Source organism: Suricata suricatta, chromosome 6 (assembly GCF_006229205.1).
Source record: "Suricata suricatta isolate VVHF042 chromosome 6, meerkat_22Aug2017_6uvM2_HiC, whole genome shotgun sequence".
NCBI classification, from domain to species: domain Eukaryota; kingdom Metazoa; phylum Chordata; class Mammalia; order Carnivora; family Herpestidae; genus Suricata; species Suricata suricatta.
Genome location: NC_043705.1, coordinates 20282747 through 20309742, shown reverse-complemented (window position 1 = coordinate 20309742; position 26996 = coordinate 20282747). Strand labels below are relative to the sequence as shown.

Sequence of the window (26996 nt, the reverse complement as noted above, 5' to 3'; positions counted from 1 at the left end):
CCCCTGTGAGAGCAAGGAGAAGTGTGGAGGAGACTCTCCAGAGAGGCTGACCCAGGTTTCTGTGCTGAAACTGCCCCTCATGGTGACTGCAGCCCCTCTAAACCGTGCTCCTCAACTCTACCATGAAGATACTATTTCTCTACTTTAGAGGGGTATGGTGAGAGTAAATAAGTTAAAATATATCAACAGGTAGCATATGGGGAGTATTCTGTAAGATGAATAACTCCATCTTCTTGCTCAGCACACAGTACAACCTATAACCCAATCCTATTGATGTTTTTCTCTGAAGTCTTAAATTTCTCTCTCTCGCCCACTTTAGTCTGGGGACTGAGTATCTTCCCAAAGAGAAGTGAATCCCGCACCATGCTTTTTGGATTTGTTGATCTTGGTACTCAAGGGTAATAAGGTGACCTGTTGAGAGTTTAATGCAACCTAAGAGGGAAAATTAACCACATTGTTTTCAGTTGGTTCAAAAAAAGCATATTCTGCCTATTTTGGTGAGGGAAGACTCTGCTATTGCATTTCTAAATGATTATTGCATTTCCAGATGTTGCAGGAAAAGCAGAGAGTTGTGTGATCTAGAGCCTACTTACCTGAGCTTTTCTGCACTGTCCTGTGGGCCATGAAGATTCGTTGTCAAGGAAAAGGAAAGAGAAAGGAACACTGGTTCTTGCTTCAGAGCCATGGAGAGACTGCCGCGTGGTGTGGGCGGAAGTTCCAGAGAGACACTACCCTACAGAGAGGAAACAGGTGCCAGAAATGGAGTTGCCATGGACAAGGGGGTCAGGAATGCTCTCCAAGTGCTCTCTGAACACATACTTTGAGTTGGGATGGCTGTGTGATGGCTGGGCTGGGGTGGAAAGTGAGAACAGAATAGATAGGAAGCAGTTGGGTGCAGAGCTTTGGGAACCTAGCAGAGGTGTTGGTAGCCTAGGCTTGGCCTGCAGGGCTGTCCACCTTTGAATCAACTGCTGGAGCCTGATCAGCCCTGCACCTGGAGCAGCCAGCCTTGGCGGAATGACCTTCCAAGGCCCTTGCCCTCATTTTCTTGACCCCATAAACCATAGACTCTAAAGGCAAATCCAAGGGAGAGGTGATCCCTGACATACATGAGGTTTTTCTTGCTGCTAATGTATCCTCTTTCTACTTCAGTTGTTGCCAAACTACGTGGGGTTTTTTTGTTTTGTTTTGGTTTGGTGTGGTTTGATCAGAAGGGGCGCTGTACATGGTGACCATCTTCCTGAAGATGGTCAAACCTAGAGAGGAAAACCAGAGAGAAGGAAAGGTTGAGACCGAGCCCTAAGGATATTGTTCTGAGTCTCCTCTTACATGGAGTCCCTGACCTCAGTTGTCTTCCTAGACTTCCTTTTTCTGGTTGCCTTCTTTGGGTTCTCTTCCTGCCACTGATGAAGATCTAATTAATACAAAAGGAAAGAGGTGAGGAATTTGAAAGGGAGGTCATTGTTTGAATTCACAGCTGCAATTAGAGGAGATGGAAATATGTATACCCTGGAAGAAATGCAATAGGGCACGTGTCAAGGACAGAGCAATCATAAAGGGAGGGTTATGCTGAGAAGGAGACGTGAAGGGAGGAATTTCACTCAGAACAGAGATCTGGCAGGTGTAAAGGAGGTTTTAGCAAACTCTGCAGCCTGTTTAAAGCACACCACTGTTCTAGTGTTTCAATACATAATACACCTGTGCTTCCTTACGATCAATTTTCTGAAAAAAAGCCCACTTGTGAAATTTATGTCAATAATGCTGAACTCACAGGTGCACAGACAGTAAACAAAGGATTATCTTTACTGGTGGGAAAGTCATAGGCTACCTGAAGGATGTAGGGTGTATCTCTGAGATTGGTACCATATAGCTAATAAATGCTGATTATGATCAAAAAGATTTTAAAATTCAGTGAAAAAAATTAATTCCATTTTTCACAATCCTTGGTTTCCCAGAAGGAAATAGGAGTAAGACTTTTAGCCATTAAGAGGTCTATCTTTCACAATACTCGAGTCTTTCTTGGAGCTTAACTTTCTACCCTCCCGTAGCCCCTTTCCCAAACTGTCCCTATCATCTCCTAAAATTTTTTTTTTTCTGAAAGCGTGCAAGGGAGGGGAAAGGAGGAGAGAGTGGGAAAGAGAGAATCGTAAGCAGGCTCCAAGCTTAGTGCAGTGTCTGACACTGGGGCTCGTTCTCACAAAGCTGAGATCATGACCTGAGCCCAAATCAAGAGTAGGATGCTTAACCGACCCAGCCACTCAAGTGCCCCTTCAATTTCGTAACTAGTGAAGTTCCTTAGGAACTGAAGTTCTTAAGACAACTCAACAGTTGTCTAAACTTAAGCAAAAATGTTGTGGGTTTAAAAGAAAAATAACCTGTGGCTTATTGGTCATTCAGATAAACTACAGCTCCCTTTTCAACTGTGACTACCTCCTTCAAAAATGGCTTAATGGAGGCTAAATCTATTTATAAAAGAGCAAGTAAAATCATCTCTCACAGTAGTTGTTATATGCCTTTACGTGTACCGTATGTAAATTAAAAACACTGCCTGCATAATTTTAAGACTTTTTTGGTTTACCTGTTATCTGAAATAAGACATAAAATAGACTCTCTCAAGTGCTTCCATTCTTTAGACTGGACAAAATCTGCATTGTTTCTCTCCCCTACTCGCAAAGCTCAATGGTTATATAATCAAATTCTACCAAGTATTGAGTCGGAGTCTCTATGTTTGTATTCAGTATCCATGGATCACTGATCTTATTCTGTGGATCAAAAACATACAATTTATTTTCCTTTGGAGCTGTGGTCAGAACATCTTGGTAATTTGCATCTGCATCCTAGAAGAGTAGAACAGAGGATATGTGTGGACAAGACACTACCAGGTTTGGGAATGAGTTCCTCATCTGTGAGTACAGTGACATTTAGGCTGCACAACAGGAGGTGACAATTTAGAGGCCTTCATGTTTCCCCTAAAACAGTGCTAACTGAAACACCAAATTCAATGGTAGATTCAAGAGGAAAAAATAGGCTGAAGTTCTTAATTCTATCATTTAATAACCTATCTGAAGAGGTCTCTGACCACTCCTTCCAGATTGCATAAAGAGCAACAAGACTTAGATCTTTAGTTATTTTAGGAGTCAACAAAGTATGTCAAGCTGGTTAATCCACCAACACATTCTGTGCATCTACAATCTCAACTAGCTAAATACTACTTCCTGTGAGGGTTTCCCAGGACTTGTGCCATGTCTATTCCAACAGTTCAACATTAAACCACCTATTGCTTCTGTACCTACAGACATCCGATTGGTCCATAGAATTGTATCAGACGCATTTATCTTTTCTTCCTGGTGAGTGAACAAAAAGTACCTGCTGGCCAAAGATGAATTGCAACCCTGCTTTGAAAACCTTTGGATACTCTGATACTCGGAAATACCACATTCATAGTTGCCTCTGAACCCCCTTTTAACTCCTCAAAGAAATAATAAGTAGCCTGAATAGCAGATGACTGGACAATAAGCAAGAAGTAAAGATCACACAGTGGACACCTCTTTTTGGTTTCAGATCTATTAGCCAACTGGTAGCCAGTCTGTATTTCTAACTTTAATTGTATTACCTGAGCACACACTTGTTCGTAGATATGGAGGAGCAATTTGGAAACAGCCAGTCTATCCCAGACCTCTTAGTTATGGATCCGGCATCAGTGAATGCGTGTTAGAGGTACCCCAGGAGATGCAAGATCTGGGCTCCCAGCCAGCATTCTTCACTTACTTACCACATGACCTCAGGAAACTCCCTACATTGCGCCAAGTTGCTTTCTCAACAGTAAAACAGAGATAAATTAACTGCCCTGCATATACAACACACTTACTATAATGTTCAAATGAGAAAGTGAAAATGTTTTATAGAATCGTTTATCAGCTTAGCCAAAAAAGTCTTCCGAAGAGAAGACAGGGACTATGAATCAAGATTCAAAGGCTTAGGGATAGCAATCAGTTTCAAACAACTTTTCCAAGGCACAAATATTAAGGTAAAAGTCACTAAAGAACTCTGAGATTGTGAAATAACAGTCTTATAATAATGAGGGTACATCACCAAGATAAACAGATAAAATAGAAGAGTAGACGTTAAGTAGTTTTAATGAATCCACCTCCTTTATTGCAGTAACCTCTGTACAAGCAGCAACTGCAATACTCCACGTTAAAACGTTAGAAAAGCATGTGTGTGACAGTTATAGTACAGTATTATCAAAATATTACATTTTCAAACTTAGTAGATCAACATCCACCAGAGCTCAAATCTTTAAATTATTTCCATAGTCTTTAAAAATATGTAACGTCAGAAAGCATATAAAAAGAATGTAAAAGGAAACCTAAAGTACAAATGAAATAATGTAACAAATAAATATTTGATTTAATTAACCATTAATAATCAGCTTAACACCGCCATTCTCTCTAAACCCGATGAGTATTTACCTATAGGAATAATGAACTGTCCGATGCCATTGCATATTTATTTCCAAGTGATCACCAATGATTAGAACCAAAAAAACAGTTGGCATTAAAATAATCAAATTCAGCATAAATAAGACAGAGTAGAATAGCTTCAGCACTAGCTAGCATCTCTAAGAATTGTTGAAATTTATTAGAGTACTACAACAACTTTGAAAATTTTGACCTGGTGTCTAGTGTTAAGTGAAAGTAATGCATTTTTTCCAAAGTGAAAAGCTTCTTACATTATTTCACAGACAATATTACCCTCCCCCCATTATGCATATTTAGATATATTTTATGTACTTTATACACATATGTATGATGCATTGCATTTGGTTCCTGCAGTACAGATCAAAATGATTTCCTGAATGGGAAAAAAACCAAACAAGTGTACCTGTGCACATTTCAAGATAGCAGCACTCAATTCATGCCCTATTATCCATTTAAAAAGTTCTAACACGATATTGTTTACTGAATAATATGACATTTCTACTGTCTTTCCCCCAAAACACTACAAAACCTGCAATAAATGGAACAACGCTGTGAGTTATAACATAAGGAAAAAAACTGGGAAAACAATTACTTCATTTTAACCTTCTGAATTCAAAATTATCATCGGATCTCTACTTTTCTATTCATTTAATTTATGCTCACACAGCAAAACTGCACAACTGCAACAGTAGTAATATTGTGGATTTTTATCAAGATTCATGAAAACCTGCATATATTTTTCACCACCAAGACTTACGCGCCGTTGAACTCCGTGAACAGTACTGTAGCGGACTTGTTCTCCATTTTCTAACTGAACCGTAACTGTGTCGAGTTACATGCCCTTCAAATGATCACCTTTGCTCTCCAGGAAACGTGTCTCTTTCAATCTTGTTTTGAACTTACGTTTACTCAAACAAAAAAAAAATTAATCTAATGAATCGTGGATCACTTTAAAATGCAAAAACACCAGCAACATGTCATTATAGATACACATATGCATCTGTGTATGCACATACGTATACATACACACACACAGAGATGTAGACATCGATCCCTTGAAATGTTTTTAGGAAATCCTTCCTTGAATAAAAAATGAAAAACTTCACATTGATAATTGTATATAAAGCTTTTAGTGACAGTGCGTTCGCACTGTCAAAATTGTACTAGTAGACTATGATGTCAAAACAGACATTCCAAAAGCACAAACTGGCAGTTTTTCTTAACACAAAAGTTTTAAAGTATTAAGAATGGATTAAATTTAAATGTTCAGAACAATCTGTTCAAACCTGAGTATATTAATTAAGACTAAGTGTACTTGACAATTGAATGAAGTAAGCCTAAAAACATTTCACTAAGAAACCAGTGGTCCATTTAACCATTTGATGAAACATTAAATATTTTAATGATTTATAAACGATGTACTGGAATCCCACATATTGTTTATTGAAATAGTCTATTTAATGACATTGCTTCATCTAATTTTCCTCGAGAAAAATCTTTTAGCATTTCTTAAAGTCCCTCAAGATTTGAGGAAAACTATAAATTAGGACAGATCTCCCTTCTAATAGATACACAAGATTTTGAAGACTTTGGTCTAAAGAATGACAGTAGGAGATTTTTCAGCATGGTATATAGAAGTACTGGATAAATCTTCAACCTTCCCTAAGATTTCAAATAAAAATAAAAATAATAGCCAATTAGAGATTTTTAAAAAAAGAAAAAAAAGAAAGGTTTATTGCGTCTTTTTCCCCTAGATCTACATTTTATATTATACTTCATACAAACCGAACCTTGGGGTCACTTTTGGGTTATCATTTTTTTGTGTTTTGTATTAACTTGCCCTAATTCTCATCTTTAGTATCTAACAGATACCTTTACAAAAGTAATAAAAAACATACAGTACACAACACTAATTGGTCAATGGAAGAAGAAAAGCAGTGTCCGTTTCATTTTAAGGTGGGGGAGACTATAAATAAAAATAAGAGTTGACGGCAAAATTTGACATTCTATAAATTTATAAAAGAGGATATACGGATGAAATTTGGTTAATTTCAGAAGGCACCTCAAGGCTAAAGGCTTTTTGTACTCCTTTCATCAATCAAAAAAAAACACACTTTTATTGCTATTCAAGTAGCAGAGGAAAACTTTACTCTCATGAGCTTCAGTCCAACAACAAGGAATCACCATCATTCATTCAAATTGAAATACAGATTTGACTAAACTGAAGTCTCCATACACACATCAGTGGAGCAACTTCCCTGTGTGCTTTCAAATTAATGAAATAGTGAGAGAAAAGTCACAGTTCGCCATTGTGATGTTAATGTGTCACTGAAGATTCCAGTTACTCCACTGGGCAATGGAGTGCTGTCTGGAGGGCTGTCCACGGTGCTGGAGCACTTAGGAATAGAAGGTAAGGACGCTCTGATGATTCCCACGGACTAGGAGGATTGGTGGTAGGTCCTTCGATAGAGCTTCCAACCAGGCCATGTAGAGAGCACTGGACACGGCGCCTTTCCTCGCAACTGGGAGACTCCTGGTATCAAAAAGAGAAGGGAAATCAGGCAATACATTTAAGTTCAAAAAATAAAATGTAATAAAAATTATATATGGAGTCCCTAATAATAGTAACTAACAATTACTTTGGTTAGTTACACATGGTTTTTGAGCAAGGGCAAATTCTGAACATAGTGTAGCAGTGACTACACTCATACATCACTCCTTTCCCTTTTACATGTCTGAACAAAAGATTTTTAAAAATTCATCCATAAGAACTGAAATAAATATTTCTATAAAATGTAGCACATTTTATATAAATAATGCTAAACTTTGCATTTTCCATTCTTCAATAAGGATAGAATTCTTTTAGGAGAAAGGGATGGTTCTATATGAAACTACACATGGAAAAACAAAAATCAAATATAATTAATTCTATGTATTATTTTTCAACTTCTCTTATTTCTCTGGGCTTTCATTAGTTTTTTTTTAATGTTTATTCTTGAGAGAGAGAAAGCACGAGTATGGGAGGGGCAGTGAGAGAGGGGGATAGAGGGTCTGTAGCAGGATCCTGACTGACAGCAGTGAGCCCAGCACGGGGCTTGAACCCAGGAATCATGAGATCATGACCTGAGCTGAAGTCAGACACTCAATGGACTAAGCCACTCAACTGTCTGGGCTTTCAGTTCTATTTGTAGAGAGTGGTAGTAGTCACCACTTACCCTTTAGAGTGTTTCTCTCTAGATTTCTATGTTCTAGCATATTCCATTATGATATCTGATCATTAGCAACAAAATTTGAAATTTTCTGGGTTTTTTGTTGTCATTGTTAATCAAAGTAACAATTCTTTAGTATTATTTTATTTTATCATTTGGGATGTTTCTAGAGACCTGAGCTTTTTCTTTTTTTTTCTCCCTTAAAAACACACACACATACACACACACAAAACAACCTACTGAAGGATCCAAGCTCCATGACAGAAAATTCAGGTTGAAGTAGTATCTACTGAATCTGATTTAGTTGGGAGGAACAAAGCCAGAGAGCATTAGCGTCTATATTCAATGCAAGGACAAAGTGTCTGTGTGTAAAGTTTGTGTGTGGAAATTTTGGGGTGCATATTCAGACAGGAAACACTTTTTACATTAAATCCCCACGGTAACTATAGTATTATTTCTATGAGGATATTGCCTAGAGTCCAATTTTTTTAAAGATATTTTAAAAATCTAAGGCAAGTTTAATAGTAAAAAAACTGAGTTGGAGGGGTGCCTGGGTGGCTCAGTCATTATACATCTGAATTTGGCTCAGGTCACAGTTCATGAATTCAAGTCCCGCATCAGATGAGCTTGAGTGCCACTTCAGGGGAGCTGGGCTTCTCTCTATGCCCTTCACTCACTTGTGCCCTCTCTCTCTCTCTCAAAAATAAAAAATAAAATAAAAATTAAGTACAATCTACCCCCTTAATGTCAGACTCCAATTCACACCCCAAGATCAAGAAAGGCACAGTCTACTGACTTAGCCAGCCAGGTGGCCCTCCACCATCCCGGGGTCCAGAGTTTAACTTGAGGCCCTCATACCCTACAAATGCTTGATGGCTACGCTGGAATGTCCTCAAAGCCAAGGAATTTTTAAAAGGTGAGAAAAAGGGTAAAAGAAAAATTCCAGAATAAACTATTACGGTAAAGAATTACTTAGATTCATATAAGCTTTAGATTTTTGCTTTGCTTTCCTCCTACCTTAAATGACTTTTCCTTATGACTAAAGCAAAGCATATTGACAAAAGTTTGTTTTTTCCTACTTAGAACTACTAGATCATTACTGGGAAATCTATAGGTATGTACTTGATATGAAAATTAATCCTAAGTGCATTATCATAAAATGAATACCCAAAAAAGTCTTACTATAGACTTTACTTACATGACAATAATATTAGCTGTACTTGAATGTTCCTTTAATAATTCATTTAACCTGATCTGCCGATAGGTCTGAAAGGAAAGAGGACAAAGTCATTCCTAGACCATTTGAAAAGTGGAATCTAGTATGGTGCACAGAACTATACAGAATAAAGCAAAAACAAACCAAAATAATTTGGGGGTAATAAAAATATCTGTTCCCTAATTTAAAAAAGAGCTAATGATCTACACACACACTTCACATACAGATCCAACTTAGAGGAGACTGAATTTACAAGACTGATTCCTCCCATAAATTACATTTCTTAATACTTAGATCTTATGTATTTAAAAAAATCAATGGAATATTAATGAAAAGAAAGTGGAAGAGAAGGAATACCTTGGTCTTATAAAGTTCAAGCTCATTATCTGTTATTCGCCATGGTTCATCTTCTTTCATTTTATCTGCAATATCTTGTTCTTTGTCATCTTCATGAAGTCTATAGGGCTCAATCATTTCATCAAATGCTACAATACTTAAGAAAAATACTGACAATCACAATCTGAATTACTTAACACTAAGATAGTAAATGCTAAATTAGAACTTGAGAAGTCCATGGTTTCCATTCCTTGTGCTCACTTCCATACCCTAATTATAACCATCTCTTTGTCAACTTATTCAGAAAACAGCCATCTCTAGTTTCTCAAACTGATGAGAAATTTAGAACCATTTTCACACTCAAAGAGCTGTAACTTGAACTGCTAACAATGATCTCTCTGTATCTACTCCCCTGCTCCTATGCCCACTCCCTCAACCTACATATATTTTCATCCCAGTAGCTAAAATGATCCTTTTGAGCGATATGTCAAATTGTGTTGTTCCTTTACTCAAAATATTCAAGTTCACTTGAATAGTTCAAGTGCCACTGAATAAAGGGAGTAGTAGTAAAAAAGGTACTAGAATATTCTCAAGGGAAGAACGCATAGATACTGAACATTTAAGAATATGCAGAATATCTAGATCCAAAGATAATTTAATAGGATAAAAGAGAGTAAAAGAACACAAACATTTTAATCCTTTAGGAATGTGAAAAATATTTTTCAGTATCAAGTCTCATACAAAGTTCCTGTTATGTATTATTATATAAAAGGAAACAAATCCTTCCCTGATAACAAGCTTACAAAGGATACCTCATTATTCTATTTAAAATAAATTCCTTAAACCAGCTTCATCATTATTCAACATTATGTGAGAATAATTAAAATTATGCCTGGTAATGTGAATATACATATTATTTTAACCACTTCTAGGTACCATTTTCAGGTAGATTATTCCATGAGAGTACTTTTCTTTGACTCTTAAGAATTCTGAATGCAACTATTGTAAGCTAATTCTTGATTCTATTTTAGTAATAAAGCCAAGTAGTGAAAAGTAATACACAATATGGAGTAGGGACCGAGTGAGTGGTGGTAATGAATATGGGCAGGAACAGTGGAAGTTTAAAGAACCATGTGGAATTTCTATGGCATTAGCATTTTCAGAAATCACTTGTAAAGCACTAACTGAATTCTCTGAAAACCGAAAGCCCTTTAGATTTACTTTGGTATCAGCTATAGGCAAGCCAACTGTCAGTACCAGATTAAAAAAGTTGACTTCACATGTAACTAACAGCAGGTAAAATCCCCAGGTAATCAGCTTAAGTAGAATGAGCTATCACTGGAATATCCAAGTAGGTCATCCATTAAAGAATCAGAAATATATACAGAGTAATTTATCCAACAACTTACTTTTCTTTCTTTGGTTTAGTATTAATATCTCCTAAGACCATGATATCGGAGAAGTCTATCCGGAACTTACTAAGCAAAGTAGCCATCCTAAAACAAAAATGAAAAGCATTGAGGCTTACTTACATAAAGGCTGCATGTAAGTACTTTTATTCTGTTTCAGGCTGAATCACTGTATCTGAGAAGTATCATTTATAAGAAAACTGTATCAGGTGCTGAACAAAGTCCATCTGTATTAGTTCATACTGTATATTCAACTAAGTAGACCTCAAAATTCCCTGAGTAGAGACTCCTGTTATATTCTTTCAGTTTCTCTGAATCTCTCCTTAGCATCCCATCATTAATGGATGGTAATAATGAAATCTGAAAGGCAACTAGTTTTTAAATTTGATTTTTGTCACAGGAGTGAGAGACAAAACAACACATGAAGGCACGTGCCATGAAGAAAGGTGACTGCAATGCTGGATCTCAAAGTTTAGAGTATTTCAAGTGAGGAGATGTTTATAGCAGAGAGGGTACAAGTCTGAGTTCGCATGTGTGTTTAGGGCAGGTGCACAAGTGCACACTGAAGTGAATGAAGTATTAGGCACAGTGTGGGCAAGATGGTTTAGGGCTTTGTCCTGTTTTCGCACAGACTTTCTATGGAATGTGACAGAGAGGAAATCACAAGTATTTGGAGCAGAGGCATCTTATCATCAGAGCTCTACTTCCCGAACGTGAACTTGGGAGAAGAGTGTCCACTATGTGCTGAAAAGGTCAGAGAGGAGACGTGGGACACTTGGCTAATCACTCAAACCAGAAACAGAATGGGGCTGGGGCAGGAGAACAAGGGGTGGCGGCACCCTTCATTCCTCTCGTCTCCAAGTCTACAGAACGTACCTCACATGGGAATCTGTGATTTTGAGGCACGGTCCTTGATTTTTTTTTAAAGTGCCTAACATTTTAATGCTCCAAGTTTTTAATAAAGACTTTCTAAAATGTCAATATGTAAAAAAATATAGATATCAATAAAATGAACTATCTGCAATTTAAACATAAAAGACAAAATTAGAGAGAACGAGGTTTTAGTTGTTTAACTAGATCTTCAGCTTCCGTATACAACAGAGCCATCTGACTCACATTTTCTCAGCTGTGTCTTTTTTATCCTCTCAAACACACTGTAATAATGAAGTACGGCCAGATTAACGCTCTTCCACAGAAATAGACTTACGCTCTACGGTCATGGTCTATTCGGTTTATTTTCCCACCAATGAACACTCTGATCTTACAGTCTTTCCACTTTTTCTTGGTAGTCAGAAGGTAAGGTATCAATAAGGTCAAACCTAAATGATAAAAACATAAAAAATCATACACTAAAGTCTAATTTCTTACTTAGGAAATTTTAATTCAATTTAATGTCTAAAAGCATGTCTGCTACAACTCTGTTTTAAACAGTATTTTTCTATCTGTCCTTCCTGAATAATTCAGTCAGACAGCCATGAGGTAGGTCTGAACAAGGAGGGAAGCCCAATGGAGTCAGGAGATGAGTCACACCCAGGAGGACTGAGGAGACTGAACCTAGCGGGAGCCGGGCTTCCCTCGCTAATGAGAACTACAAGAAGGAAGAAGCTGGATTGAATGCTCAGTGTTTAAACTGGAATGGGTTTTTGATCTATGCTTACGTGTACAAATACGTGAAGTTTCTAAGACCCACCCACTGAGATGGCCTGGAAGCAGGGACACTGTAGGAGCAACGAGCATATCTTTGTTCCTAAATCCTGATCTCCACTAAAAGCAGTCAGGGTTCCTCAGGTAAAAGGAGACTCACTGGCTAGTGCAGGCAAAGCACTAAAGTGAGCCCGGAACATCTTATGATTGGGAAATGACAAATGGACACACCAGCCAACACCTGGTGGCCAAATATGGGAATAATCTGAACATCAAAATAATGAGAATGACAAATCACCTCACACTGGATATGGCCTATGAGTTCACAAACATAGAATAAAGAGAAAGCTCTTCCTTACAATAAGATGCCAACTAACAAATGAAGAATAACTAAGTGGATTCGAAAATCATCATTTAGCGATCACAAACACACCACATTGATGGTAACGGGAGGCCAAAGTATCAATGGATGCTAAAGATAGTGGTAAAAATTGTCCTAACAATGGTATATTTACATAATCCAAAAGTAACTCCCCATCCACTAATATGTGTAATTAAAAAGGGGAAACAGTAACTTTTCATTTTAAAAATCTAGTGAAAACCACCTTAACTCAATGGTCAAAGCTAACTTCACCAGGGATGAGGGAAACCAACATCAGGGCCCACTTGATGAGACATAGACAAAAGAGCACAGTGTCACTTTTGTGATATTTCTACAAAAAAACCACATAAATTATGACAAAAGATCCCATGGTACTTCAATCTAGTGACATCCTAAAAACAGCAGGTTACAAAAACATAACAAAAAACATTAAGGTCATGAGCTGAAGAAGTGGGCAATGTTCAAACTGAAGAGCAGTGAAGAAGTAACAGTTAAGGGACAACACCCAAGTCTGAAACAAATCCTGTTGCTTTGGGGAATGTCGGCCAGACTGGAAAGGGGTCCAGGATGAGGCTTAGCACTATTCCCATGTTCCCACAACTTTACTAAATGTAAAACTGTTAAAATGCATGTTAACCACCTTACCTCCATCATCAAAAAGCCACCAGACATCAATAGTATTTTTTCCTTGTTTTTTCTGAAACTGTGTACTAGCTTCAAGAAGCCTCTGGTCAGCTACATTTAAGGGCACAGCAGGGCCTTTGGATTCTAAAGGATTAAGCAGAAAAACAGCATGTAAGGGAGATGAATATTCAAGTCCCTTTTGTTGAATTCCTAAAATTTCCTAACTTTTGTATATTTAAGTGCTTATAATGCAGACAATTGTATATGGCATCCATCATAAGCTTTCGGTGGTTTATAATATAAATGTACTTTTAAAAATGTTTACAGATAAATATATCTTTACAACAGCTAACCTCATCCAAATTATCTTGCCTAATTTCTAATATTTTGAAGCATTCTGAATGAAAGAAAATCATGAATACCAATCAAGAATATTATAATGGACTGCTACATTTTAATTTTCGAGAGGTTATTTCAGGCTTACTGGACAAATGAGGTTTATGCCTATTCAATGAACATATCTCTTTTGTAATCTTGTTCCTCAGTAATTTAAAGATCAAAAAATTATTTTCATAAAATGTCATCAGTAATAAAAGACAGAGGGAAGTGGAAGACGAATGAATACAATTATCACAGTGAAACCTCCGAGGCTAGCAAGAACACCCTCATCTTTACCTAACTTGTCCCCTCGGCCTGTGATGCGAAAAGCTAAAGCCATATAACCAGACATCTTTCTCCAAAGCACAGAAAGATGCTAGAACTCCTTGGCAGGGCACCACCTGCTGCAGGTCTAAAGAGCAGTATACCAAGGAAGTTCCCATTCATATTCCCAGGAATTGAAAACTTAAAAACAAACAAAACCAAAAACAATTCAGCACTGACTCTATGAGCAAGCAAATGACTATTATGAGACTCCTACAGTGAATTTTTAAAAACAGGAATCCACAGGAAGAAATCTGATCGCTTCTGCAGGATGTCTGTCATTCACTTCTCATGCTGCCATGATAGACGCAAACATGACGAATGATTGTGCAGGATGATGTAATATGGCTGCCAAACCACACTGCTCCGTAACTCTCACCTCTATCTCCTTCTCATACAAGTCATGCCCGGGGGCATGACTGTGTATCTCCCAAACGCAGCAAGGCTGTGAGAAATATTGTAATTTTTGAAATGAAAAATATATTAGTATCAAAATTAAGGGCTTGGCTGGGTATACCTGATGGTAAAGAATGCAAGTGACAGTCGCAGAGAGACCCATTTCAGCGTCTCTGCTTAGCATCTAAACCATGCAGTTTAAATTTAAAAACTGGTATTGACATTCAGGGTTTGAATATTTCAGAAATGCTATGATGATTTAAAATAATTTGTCTTTGATATACTCCTTTCCCTGGGATAATTTAAGTTTTTTAGCTGGACTAAAGGTAATTTTCTAATCTGCATTCAATAAATAACTGTAGCAGCACCTCGCCATGGAAATAAAAACTAAGGTTAAAAAAAGAAAATAGCAAAGTTGGAATCAAAGAGTTAACAGTATGAAAAAGGGGATTAAAATAAAATGATGAAAAATGCCTGCCTTTTTTCAACAGTGGTTGAGTTGGAGTCTTGCCATCCTCTTCCTCATCTAGATTATGTTTAAAAAACACAAAATATAAGTTAATTGCCTTTATATTAATAATGAAAATGTAAATAGAGCACATTTATAACAGCATAGGATGAAGAGACAGTCTGTGGAAAATAATCAAGACTGAAAATAGGTATCTTCTACACTGAGTGTTGAGGATTTTTAAAAGCAAACATTTTAGACCCCTCCTGATGAACAGGGCTACTGATGAACACTCTCCCCTAAACTGTACTCCTGTAAAACTGACCAAAACTTGAACAGGACTTTTAAACTTATAAATGAATCTAGACTATGGCTTATAGAATACAAATAGTCCATTAAAAATTGACATTTCAGATAACACGTAAATTTTAAACACTGCCAATGCATCAAAATGTGCAAATGACTGAAAAGTAATTTTAGTAACATTTCGTGGACACTTGGTTCTTGTAAAAACTAATCACCACTTGATACAGGAAGGAATTTGATCAGAGACAGAGTCTATTGGTTTATATAAAATACTAGTTTGTACTTATATACATAAATTGATATACAAAATGTAAGCATATATATGCTCGTATATATGCATGTATGCATGGACTGGTCGGTCTATATTTATCTGTAAGTATTTTCTTGGGGTTAACAGTTTTGCTAATCTCAGGTTCTTCTTCAGATAGGCTTCTGTGAGGCGTCGGAGGCACAGCAAACCCCCGCCCTGGGCAGGGAAGGGTACAGCGCACTGGACTCAAGCAGCTCCCAGGACTCCAGTATTACCTCGAACTCTTTTTCTGGCTGCATGAGTTTGAACTGGTAAGTTAACTCTCACTTGCCTTGTTAGTAGAAGGGGTGAACAATACCTACCTCTTGGGATCAGTATGCTGCAAGCATTAAAGCCCTTAGCTCAGGGCCAAGCACAAAGTAAGTATGCAAAGGGTGCTCTTTCTGTCCCCTTGCATGCTGTGTGCCACACTCACCAAGACAGACATACCAAATAACTGTGATGATATAGTAACTACACAAGAATGATTCTAATGTGGAGTGCCTTTAAATTAAATAAACATTTCTACAGTTTCCATGTTACTTTTGAAAATAACTGGCTAAGTAGAAAATAAACACAAAATAAAATTAATGCTAGTTTTGAATGCTAATTTCTTATGCCTCTTATGGAGCAAGAAACATTTCAATGATTACATTTAATTTTATAGGATTAAGTATTATTGTTCTTATAAAGTAGATATTTGATATTATCTGTCTTTGATAAGAGTAAAAATAACAATTATAGATATAAATGTGGACACTGTGTATTCGTGTCAGAGAGCTCAAAAAATGTCGAGGAAATGCTGACACCTAAAAAATGATTTCCACTAAGATATTTAAAGGTATCTAAAAGCATTAAAGGTATGGATTAATTTTCATAATTAAAAGGTGAGTAGTAGCGTACTCACCTAGGCTCCTACTCTGTAAAAGTAATGACTTCACAAGATTGTGACACACAGTAATGAGCTACTGTACAGAGAACACCTACTGCAATGTGGGAGGCACAGAGTAGATGCTTGGAGACTATTCTTCCTTTCCCATCATATTTTTACCTATCAATTCCTAAGAGATTCTGTAAAGAAAGGATTGGTTTCAGGAAAAAGAAAATGACAATGAAAATAAAAAGGAAATGAGAGCATGCATACCATAAACTAAAAATAAATGCAGAAATATTAAAAGCAGTTATAGAATCTTTTACAGGGTTTTAAGATGAAACAGGTAAAAAAATATAATCAAGCCAGCAAAGAACTTAAAGGGAAAATGGGTCTCAACTAAAGCCTCAACTACCACTACTCTCAGCAGACAATGTAACTAAGGAGGAAAGAAATATTAAGTAACAGCAATGCTTCTAGATAATCTGAGAAAGATCAATTTCACAGAGACAGGATTTGTCCAAAGTATCAATTTCAGAAAAAGAATGGTAATTCTCTGAGAGGAATCAAAAAAGCATGATATAGTTTGATGATTTAGAGGGCAGATTTTTCTTGTGGCCTGCCCGCTGGGACCAGGACAGATGGAGATACGGACTGAACAGAGGTAGGAGAGTGAGGGCGGGAGAGTAAGATTTGGAAGGCATCCCTCTTTCCGTCTTATAAACACGACACAGATTTATGGATGAAATTATCTCCAAGGCTCAAGAAATTTGGACCTTTGTATGGCCTAAACCACATGGACCACCAGGGGTAGTAGGTCTGCAATTATGGCCTAACAGTTCAGTAACCAAATACCAGTAGCTGGTTCCTTCAGAGAGACTAAGTAACGAATACAATTGCATTAGATTTTTTTTTTTACATGGTTTTACCTCAACAACTCCAGGTGCAGTAGATGTAAAAAGTATTCTAAATATCTCAGCACATAAACAAAATCCCCAGTATTTAAATATCTTGATTTACAAAAAAATTATGTAGAGTTTAGGTCAACTTCATTCCTTCCAGGGTTATCTTATGCTCTATCGCATTACCCTAAAATTACCATGTTACTTTCCAAGTTCAGATTTAAATTAGACTTTAAATTATTTCATTTAAAGTATATATAAAAATATACAAGCACATATTAGTGTGTAATTAACTGGCATGGCTTCTGTTCTATGATTGACTTTAATACTTTATAAATAGCTAGTCATGTTGTAGCCATCCATTTTACCTCATCATCTGGAAACAAACAGTAAAATTTCAGAACAGGTTACTTAATAAGACATGTTATACAATAAAAACCATTTTCTCCCCAAATTAAATATTACCATTAATAATATTTCTTGTGTGAATAAAAATTACCTTTGTGTGTAACACTTTTCTCATCAGACGGCTTGGAAGTATCTAAATCTGTTTTTTTACTGTACTCCATACTTAGTACCACATCCTTGACACCGGGAGATTTCTCTTGTGACGACAATAATTCTTCTATGGACATGAAAGTAATCAAATTATTATCTCAATCTTATTTTAACCATTAATGAAAGTACCATGGTGTATTATGAACAAGTAATAAATTATATCATGTATCTTGAATGTATCATAGATAAGCTGCTATATAACGATCACCACTTCAGACAGCTGTGAAATTAGGTGATTAACTAGTTGTTACCTAACCTTCTAATTTCTGTATAAGTCTAATTACATGAAATAGAAGTTGGGGTTTTGATTTTTTACTTTGCTTTTCTGTTTGGAGTGTAATTGTAACTACTATAGTGTAAATGATGGAAAATAATTGTATATGTTAAAATAAATAAATAAACAGAAAAAAAAATAAAATAAAAAAATAAAAAAATAAATTAAAAAAAAAAGAAAGTACCATGGTGTATTAATTAAATAACAGTCCACAGCAAAGTTTATTAATAGTAAGTTAACAGTACATGATTTCTTAGGTAAACAAATGTGATCATCTGTTTTGAAAGGACTATTCACTCAAATATCTTGAGCCACAGCTAAGCATCAAACATGTCAATTAACTGCTGAGGAATTAGCAATGACTGAGATTCAAGGAACATAAAACTGTGGTAGACCAAAGAAAGAATGGTGTAGAGAATGTGAATAAATTCTCTCAAAGTCATTTACACATGTAAAAAATGTAAAATGTGACAAATGTTCACATACATGTAAGATGACGGACAATGCTGAAAAACCATACCCGTGGCTAGAGAGACAAAACTAGGAGATAAACTCATGGTGCAAGTACCATTTTTTCATTTTTAAAGCACTTTCTTCATTTTGTATCTTTTGGGAAGTAGTAAACAGTCAACTTCCACCGTGAAAACATGCATCACAAAGACAAACGCCATCTGAAGTTGATCAGTGACAGATAATCCTCATCACTGATTCGTGTGTATGATGCCAAAGAACAAGAGAAATGACTATGCTAAGAACTTCACAGCCATTTCTTTACAAACACCCTATGATATGATCACATTTTTTATTTTAAAGCTTTATTTAAGTAATCTCTACACCCAATGTGGGGCTAGAACTCATAGCCCCAAGATCGAGAGTCACAGGCTCTTTGGATTGAACCAGCCCAAGCACTCCAGTAATTATGTTTTACTAGAGGAGACCTCTGCGGCTGGGAAGTCAGCAAATTTGTCCAGGCTACAGAGACATGTACTGAGAGAAAAAGCTGGGATTTTCAGAGGAGATCTGACTCCGAGCCCTGTGCTCTTGATCCCGTGCTGAACCAAATTCCTGTGTCCAAATCCTGATGATGAATAACAAGACCTTCAAAACTGTGTTCCTAATTAAAATACATGAAAATATTTTCTTAAAGTTTTGGTCACATTCAAATCACAGTAAATTACACAACTATATATGGACTTTATTAGTCAAACTGTGATACTTTGGAGAGTGACAGGGAACACAACTCATTGTGCAGTTAACAGGTACCCTAAACCTCAATCACTGGCAGCTCAGGAGAGAACTGAAAGAGTATTTTGCAAGGCCTACTCCAGAGTAAGAAAATGCATTTTCAGCAGCCATTCTTTTGTGTTCCATGGATAAAGACCTCAAAGTGTTCCTTTTAAAACTGCACAATACCGTTAAAATGGTGGGGAGGGGGAGGATTACAACTGTTTAAATACATAAACAGGTGACAAAAGTTCATGAGGTGCCTCTCAGCTATTTAGGCCTAGCTATTTTGATGATTTAGTTAATTAATTGATAAGGGTAAAACATTATAGTTATGCAATTTCTTAAGCTTACAATATTTGTTAATCTACCAGGAAATCATCAGAGAGTGTGGCATTTCCCATGGTTTTTATTAAGGGAGCAAACGTAATCAGTACACCTTAATTAAGTTTAAATTTTCATCCAAAAACATTTTTTTAAATGCTTTAAAAATTACATGGGTGGAGACAAGATTAGTGGGCGTCAGGGGTTAATAACGGGGGAGAGATGAAGAGCATGGCGGGGGCATGGGCAGGTAGCAGGAGAGAGACTTTTGTGGTTTTCTAAGAATTTTGTACCTTGATTATGGTGCAGGTTATATGAATCAACCACATGTGATACATGGAAGAGAACTATACACACGCTCATGAGCACACACACACACACGTGTGCACGTGTTAGGTAAAACTGGTGAAATCTGAGTAAGGTGGGTTAATGGTCACAATGTCAGTTTCCTGGTTATGACAGATAATGATAGATATTCAACATGCTACCACTGGGAGAAATGGATGAAGGATACAGAAGACCTCTCTGTTATTCCTTTGTTACTTCTTATGAATCTATAGTCATTTCAAAATGAACAAGTTAAAAAAAAATGACTTATAGCATCTTTTCTGAAAACAGAGTAAATCATATCACCAAGCTTAGTTTTCATTATTATTATACCTCTGTGTAAAAAAGCACGACTTACATAAACATGAAAATGTCTGATGATTTATCAGTCATTAACATTTTTTCTATAATATTTATCATGTATTTTTATAAATTTGACCAATCTAAAACCATAACTCATGCTTATTTCTCTTAAACTTATGATTTACATTGAATTTTATTCTTTCCATTAATAATTACCAGCCATCATTCAGGTTGGTACAAACTCTGGTGGAGCCAAAACGATCTGATTTCCAAAAGCCATACGGTAAGTACAGGACACAGAACAGAAGGTGAATGTTAAAGTTATTGAAGAACTTGTGAGAATGATATAGAACTTTCTAACAGTCATCTATATTTCTAAAGTAAAAAATTTATTCAAGCAAGATTTACCTTGTCCTTGAAGATGAGATATATCCAGACCCTCTTTTAGGCGGATAACCACAACTCCGTATTGTATGTCAAAGGCGTCACTATAATGGGGGGGGGGGGGGATCAAAGTCACAAATATTTTAGTGTTCTCCTCTACAAAATAAAGGCAGTAACAGATGATTTCTAAAATGCCTCCAGCTTTAAATGCATTTTAAAAATATGCTTTTAAAAGTACACTGGGACCCATATAATGTCTGCTTCAAATCCTCTACCATTTCCTTTCCTTCCTTCTATAATACTCCTAAAAACTGGTTAAGTGTAGATCTTTATAGTCTTGATACTCTACCTACACCAGCCATTTAAAGCAGTGCCAGTACAATTAACCTACCCTACCTGAAACAAACTATAATTAAGGAAAAATAACATTCAGTATTCCCACCATACTTAATTTAGTCTTACACCCTTAAAGCCAAGGGAAAATATGAAGACAAAGAAAAGAGAGTCCACTGAGAAAGAGAATAGGTTGTAGAGTAAAAAGGGATGACTTCTGAAAGGAGCCAGAATACATTTTTTTAAATTTATTTTTGAGAGAGAGAGAGATACACAGTATGAATGGGGAAAGGGCACAGAGAGAGGGAGACACAGAATCCAAAGAAGGCTCTAGGCTCTGAGCTGTCAGAACAGAGCCTGACATGGGGCTCTAATTCGTGAACTGTGAGATCATGACCTGACCTGAAATCAGATACTTAACCGACAGAGCCACCCAGTGCCCCAGAGCCAGAGTATTTTTAAGCAAGTCTTACGTTTTTACAAAAATGGCTTAAAAAGTAATCCAAAGATTTTATATGCATTTGTTGGCATGTATTCCTATGTCCTTTCAAGTTTTTTTAAACACAAATGGGATCATCCTATAACACATGCAAAATATATTAAAACCTCAAAGACGACTCTAAAACCAGACTTCAATTCTGGAAACTTTGTTGAGACCATGAATCATGTAGATTCATGTTCTTCTCAAATCTACTGAAGGAATTACAAATTCCTAAACTTTGGGTCATTCCCCAGAGTGTAATGGCTTGGTTTTATCTTTCATTATTATTTTTAATTATGAAGAAACCAGTATTCATTATATTCCAAAAAATATATACAACCAATTATAGAATTATATAGATAATTCTATATAACAAAAGGAAAAGGCTAAAAAGCTAAAATAATCACATTTTTGTTCCCACAGACACAAAGAATACTACTTATCATTGTAAAAGATGGTTTATTGGTGTTTTGTTTTGGCCTCATTCCTAAAATGAATTAGCTAAGGTCTAAAGAGATTCACTGGAAAAAGAAATTAATGGACATAGTAACCTTCCTCAGCCATATCCTGAAAGACCTAACACTAGAGAAGAGCAACTACAAGCATTTCAAAAAATAGTTAATAAATCACAAATGAATTAAAATCAATTTCCTTAAAGAAAAGCCAGTGAATATAGCTTCCTGAGTTTACCTTGAATTAAAGTAGCTAAATGTTTTTGTTATAAACAAAGAAATCTCTGTAAACCATATAATCTCTCTAAGCTATATAATTTGATTTAGCATTTCAGACTCTCCATGCTGTTATGAAGCATAGCAAATTAAGTAAACCTCAACTACTTGAAGTATTTATAATCACAACCAAAAGATAGATGTCAGAAGATAAAAGCATAAGCAATACCACTGCTTTGAAACTGCCATCGATGTCTAAGGCCCTGGAAACCAGAGAGCATCATGTTGCCTATTTTTAATTGCTGCCTGCTGTGTAACACTTAGAGCAATACCTGACTCTCAGAGCAAATATTCACTTCAGTTCCTACAAGGTCAGAGTCCAAAAGATTTCTTTTTTTCAGTTTTCCCATATGAGCAACTACAACTAACAGTGAAAGAATTATTTGTAAAAAAAGTCACTTTTTCAACATTTTAAGATCATTATTCCATCTCACTAGTCTTGCATCTCGAGAAAGCAAAAGCACAGTCCATGGCGGATGGCTCACATGATTTGATCTTTCACACTGCCCTTCCTTTCCTAATCCTCATATAGGCAAAGGACACAGGATAGAGTTAGAAACGTAAGATGAAATCATGCTTATGAAAAAGGAACAACCCCAAAGCTAAACAGCAATCATAGTACGTCAAGAATCAGAAGAGCTTTAATTGTATTAAAAGCATTTAGTAATTGGGAAAACTTATTCATTCTATACTTTGGTAACCATTACAAAGAGACTTTTTTTAAAAAGTATGATGTCCAGTTACTCTCTCAAAGATATTTCAAGGTAGCTATGGAAACAAATCTATCATATGTGATACAAATAAGTAATTATGGTTCCAACCGAAGTTCCAATAAGGCAAATAACTACTTAGTTAAAAGTAATCAGATCAAAATTCAGAGAAATAAGATTTGAATCTTGTCATAGAGCTACTTTGCCAAACACATTTTTTAAAAAAAAGCACAATTGCTTGTATGTAAAGAAAAACTTCATATGAAGAAACGAACAGTTCTATTTCATCAGCAGCTACAGTAAGAACAAATTATTCTTCAACCAAGAATTGTGGTGTGGGGTACCTGGCTGTCTCAGTTGCACAGCATGGGACTCTTGATCTTGTGGTTGTGAGTTCGAGCCCCATGTTGGGTGAAGAGATTAGTTCAATTAAAAAAAAAAAAAAAAAGAACGGTGGTGTGACAGACTCTTAGGTATGGAGAAGAGAGGGGAGGGGAGTCGGTAGGGGGATGGAAGAAATATGTGGCGGGGATTAAGAATACACTTATCATGATGAGCACTGAGTACTGTAGAGAATTGTTGAATCGGTATTTTATACACCTGAAACTAATACAACACTAAACGTTATCATTGGAATTAAAATAATAAAATTATAATGGTAGTATGAAAGGGAATCCTTATCTAAACAGTATAAATGAAATAAAGGGACCAGTTAAGCTAACCCAGAATATTAGGAAAAGTATTTCAAAATTAGTAAGAAAATTTGGCAAAAATAAAAAGTTCTTTCTTTTTATTAAAAAAACTCACTTAGTTCCAAAAAGCATTTATGGTGGATTAAAGAGATACATTCACAAAAATCAACTATAACATACATAAACTGACTAAAATCAGAAAGATAAGTAAGGATAGAATAAAAAGAATGCACCAGACAATCCAAACAATGGAAGATGAAGTAATGGTAAACCAACACTAAGCTGTCTGATAAATATCACTCATTTAAAATAACATCAGGAAGTGAACTGTAGACTCAAAATCTACACTTCACATGCAGGCTGAAAAGCAAACCATGTAAGTACATTTAAAAAATGTAGATGACTGGGGCACCTGGGGGGCTCAGTCGGTTAAGTATCCACCTTCGGCTGAGGTCATGATCTCACTGTCCATGGGTTGGAGCCCTGTGTGGGACTCTGTGCTGACAACTCAGAGTCTGGAGCCTGCTTCATTCAGATCTTGTGTGTGTGTCTCTCTCTCTACTCCTCCCCCACTCACGCTCTGGCTCTCTCAGAAATAAACATTAAAAATAATTTATTAAAAAAAGTATAAATCATCTAATGCATAAATCAAGTAATTACATGTAAATCAGTGTGACAGAATAAATCTAAACGTCTGAGGGGTGATATCAATGATGAAATGCCCTCCTCAGCACCGGATACTACAATGACAGACCACAGCTGATGGGTCTGACATTTGGGAAGTTTGCTCCACAAGAGCTGTAAGAACACCAGAGTATATGTGTTGTGTGCTCATCTGGACACCTGTGTGATGTTCGAATGTATGAAGAGACACAGAAAGATCAATCAAACATTTTTGTCAAGAGCTCGTCAAGTGACAACCCAGATAACCCCATGTGATTCTTTTCGTTCTTACGCTTTTACTAGAAGAGAGTGTCTAAGAAACAGGCGTCACAAACCAGTGCAGGCTTTGAAAGCCAGCGCAAGTTTTCATTTTCTGAATCAAGTTACTGAATTAGAAGGATACTTACTGAAATATGTTTATGTACATATCCACATCTCTCATATCTGCTTGCAACCAATCTTTCTTAAATCCAAGAACAAGTGTGTTTGGTTTCATACGCCCAAGACCAGCAGCCTAAAACAAAGGAAAAATGCAACTTTAAATATATTCTGTTCAGGAAAATATTTTATCAAGGTTCAAATCCTCCAAATAGAAAAGCTATATTTATTTTTATTTTTTCATTTTATTTGTGAGTATGTGCATATGTTCTTTCTCTCAAAATAAATTTAAAGATAAATTTTAATCTTTAAAGATTAATCTAAAGATTAACAATTAAATCTTAATTTCAAGATTAAATTAATTCAAGTATATATTAAGTACTGATCACGTGCCAGACACTGTCCATATGATTTGGGATAATTAGAAATAGTCTAACCATATAAAACTTTAAATCTTTCTCAAAACATTCTCTCCATACACAAGATTCTTTCAAAAAATAAGATCTCCCCCACAATCAATATTAAAAACAACTCTTCACTTTCACAGATAAAAAATAATCATCATTTTCTTTTAAACTACCAGGTATCAAGATAACCACCGAGTTTGAGCTTTAGAGCTTTTTAAAGAACTAGGCCACAAGAAACCAATAACTTCTTGATGGTACAAAAATAATGTCATTATTATTTTTATTCTCTTTTTCATCACAAACTGTTGTCACAACATAATAATTAAAAGGTTTCATTTTTATAAAATTAACAATAACACCCCGCGGCACTCTGTCCACTTGTTTCAACTTCATTATTTCAATAATTTTCCCTTGAATGACTGGGCAAAGAAATTTCAAATGTATCACTCATTCCTAAATCCTTTGTAAATTCTAATCAAAGTAGTTATTCAGTCAGAAGTAATGCTTTCAGTTTCCATAAAACATCATGTGTTTTAAAGAACAATTTATTACTGAAAATATGTCTTCTCTGGAAAACAGGTTTCTTTAATGGCTCATAAAAAATCAGTTTTTCATGGAATTCCATAACTGAAACCAATTTGGCAAAATGCAATCCTTTGAAGCTTATTACACGCATCTTTAGTTTCAAACATTCCCACTGTGTTGTTTCTTTGGATCATTAGAAATGTTTTCTATGCATCTTTCACTAGAATTTGCTGACAAGAAACGTGTTTTGTTATTCTATTTTCCTGTGCATCACTATGGTACATGGCTTTTTATTTCTGTCTTGCACTATTAAGTAAAAATTTTCCACCTATTGTGGTTATCTGTTAAAATGTAGTTAAATACTGCTGTGAGATTTTTGTTACTTTAAAAATTACTGAAAACAAAACTCATGGAGTTTTGGCTCCATGTCCTGGATGGTTGAAATGTTCAGCCATTAGGGATAGCTTTTTTTTAAGTTTATTTATTTACAGAGATAAAGAGAGAGAGTGGGAGTGCGTGCACGAGCTGGGGAGGGGCAGAAAGAGCAGAAGACAGAATCTGAAGCAGGCTCCAGGCTCCGAGCTGTCAGCACAGAGCCCTACACAGAGCCCGAACTCATGACCCGTGAGATCATGACATGAGCCAAAGTTGAACTCTTAACTGACTGAGTCACCCAGGTGCCCCAAATTAGTAATAGCTTTAAATTATCATTAGTTAATATCTCCTGGCACAATATTTCTTTAGGATGTGGTTATAGGATTTGTACATAATTTATATTTCTAACATTCTTACAGGTAATGTTAAATTATTTTGGTCTATTTATTTCAGAAGAATTTAAAAGAAATTACTGTTTACCTCAAAATGTTGCTGATGAAGAGGAAAGGTGTCAAGAACACTCAGCATATATTATAGAGTATAACACTGTGCAATTTTTATTTTTGTGCAGGAAAAAAGGTAAACTCAGGTCTAGAGTGAGACTCTGGATGAGATCCACTTGATTTAAAGGGCCATCATAATGTAATCTGTAATCTGAATTTTCAGTAATAACAGTAAGTTTTCCTCTTTGAAATGAAGGTTTAAAAGTGACTGACAATGAAGGGCTCCTGCCATTAAGAAAGAAAACAGAAAAACCCCGAACCACAGGGAGCCAGCAGTGCTAGCCTGTCACTGCCAGAGGGCTCCTACGAAAGCTATTGAGAAGAGTGCCTTTTTTAAAAAATAGTGAATCTCAAGTTTTATTGTGGAGGCTGGTACTTAAATGCTAATTTAATGATACATAAATGCTCATGATCAGTAACTAGATAAATGAGTGACAGAGAAATAGAAGTCAGAGTGTAAGGTAGAGTAAAAATGTACAAAAATGATTTTTGACAGATTAATAACCTCTAACAAGACATAAAGCCTTCTGCCACTCAATGTAACAAGTTTCCAAAAGGGACAAAGAACGAGAAATACTGTTAGTGACAATTT

General features: G+C 36.0%; 1 protein-coding gene across 1 annotated transcript in view; it reads right to left on the bottom strand.

Moving 5' to 3' along the window:
- Window positions 1-4129: 4129 nt before the first annotated feature.
- SLC12A2 (solute carrier family 12 member 2) overlaps window positions 4130-26996 on the bottom strand; it is a 98219-nt gene continuing 75352 nt past the window's right edge. The window contains exons 21-30 of the mRNA XM_029941158.1: window positions 24624-24730; window positions 20634-20713; window positions 17715-17840; window positions 14878-14925; window positions 13323-13445; window positions 11859-11970; window positions 10652-10738; window positions 9264-9399; window positions 8889-8956; window positions 4130-7014 (exon numbers count right to left, since the gene is read on the bottom strand). Of these exons, the coding sequence (XP_029797018.1) occupies window positions 6879-7014; window positions 8889-8956; window positions 9264-9399; window positions 10652-10738; window positions 11859-11970; window positions 13323-13445; window positions 14878-14925; window positions 17715-17840; window positions 20634-20713; window positions 24624-24730 (1023 nt within the window). The 3' untranslated portion in view covers window positions 4130-6878. The remainder of the gene's footprint in view (window positions 7015-8888; window positions 8957-9263; window positions 9400-10651; window positions 10739-11858; window positions 11971-13322; window positions 13446-14877; window positions 14926-17714; window positions 17841-20633; window positions 20714-24623; window positions 24731-26996) is intronic.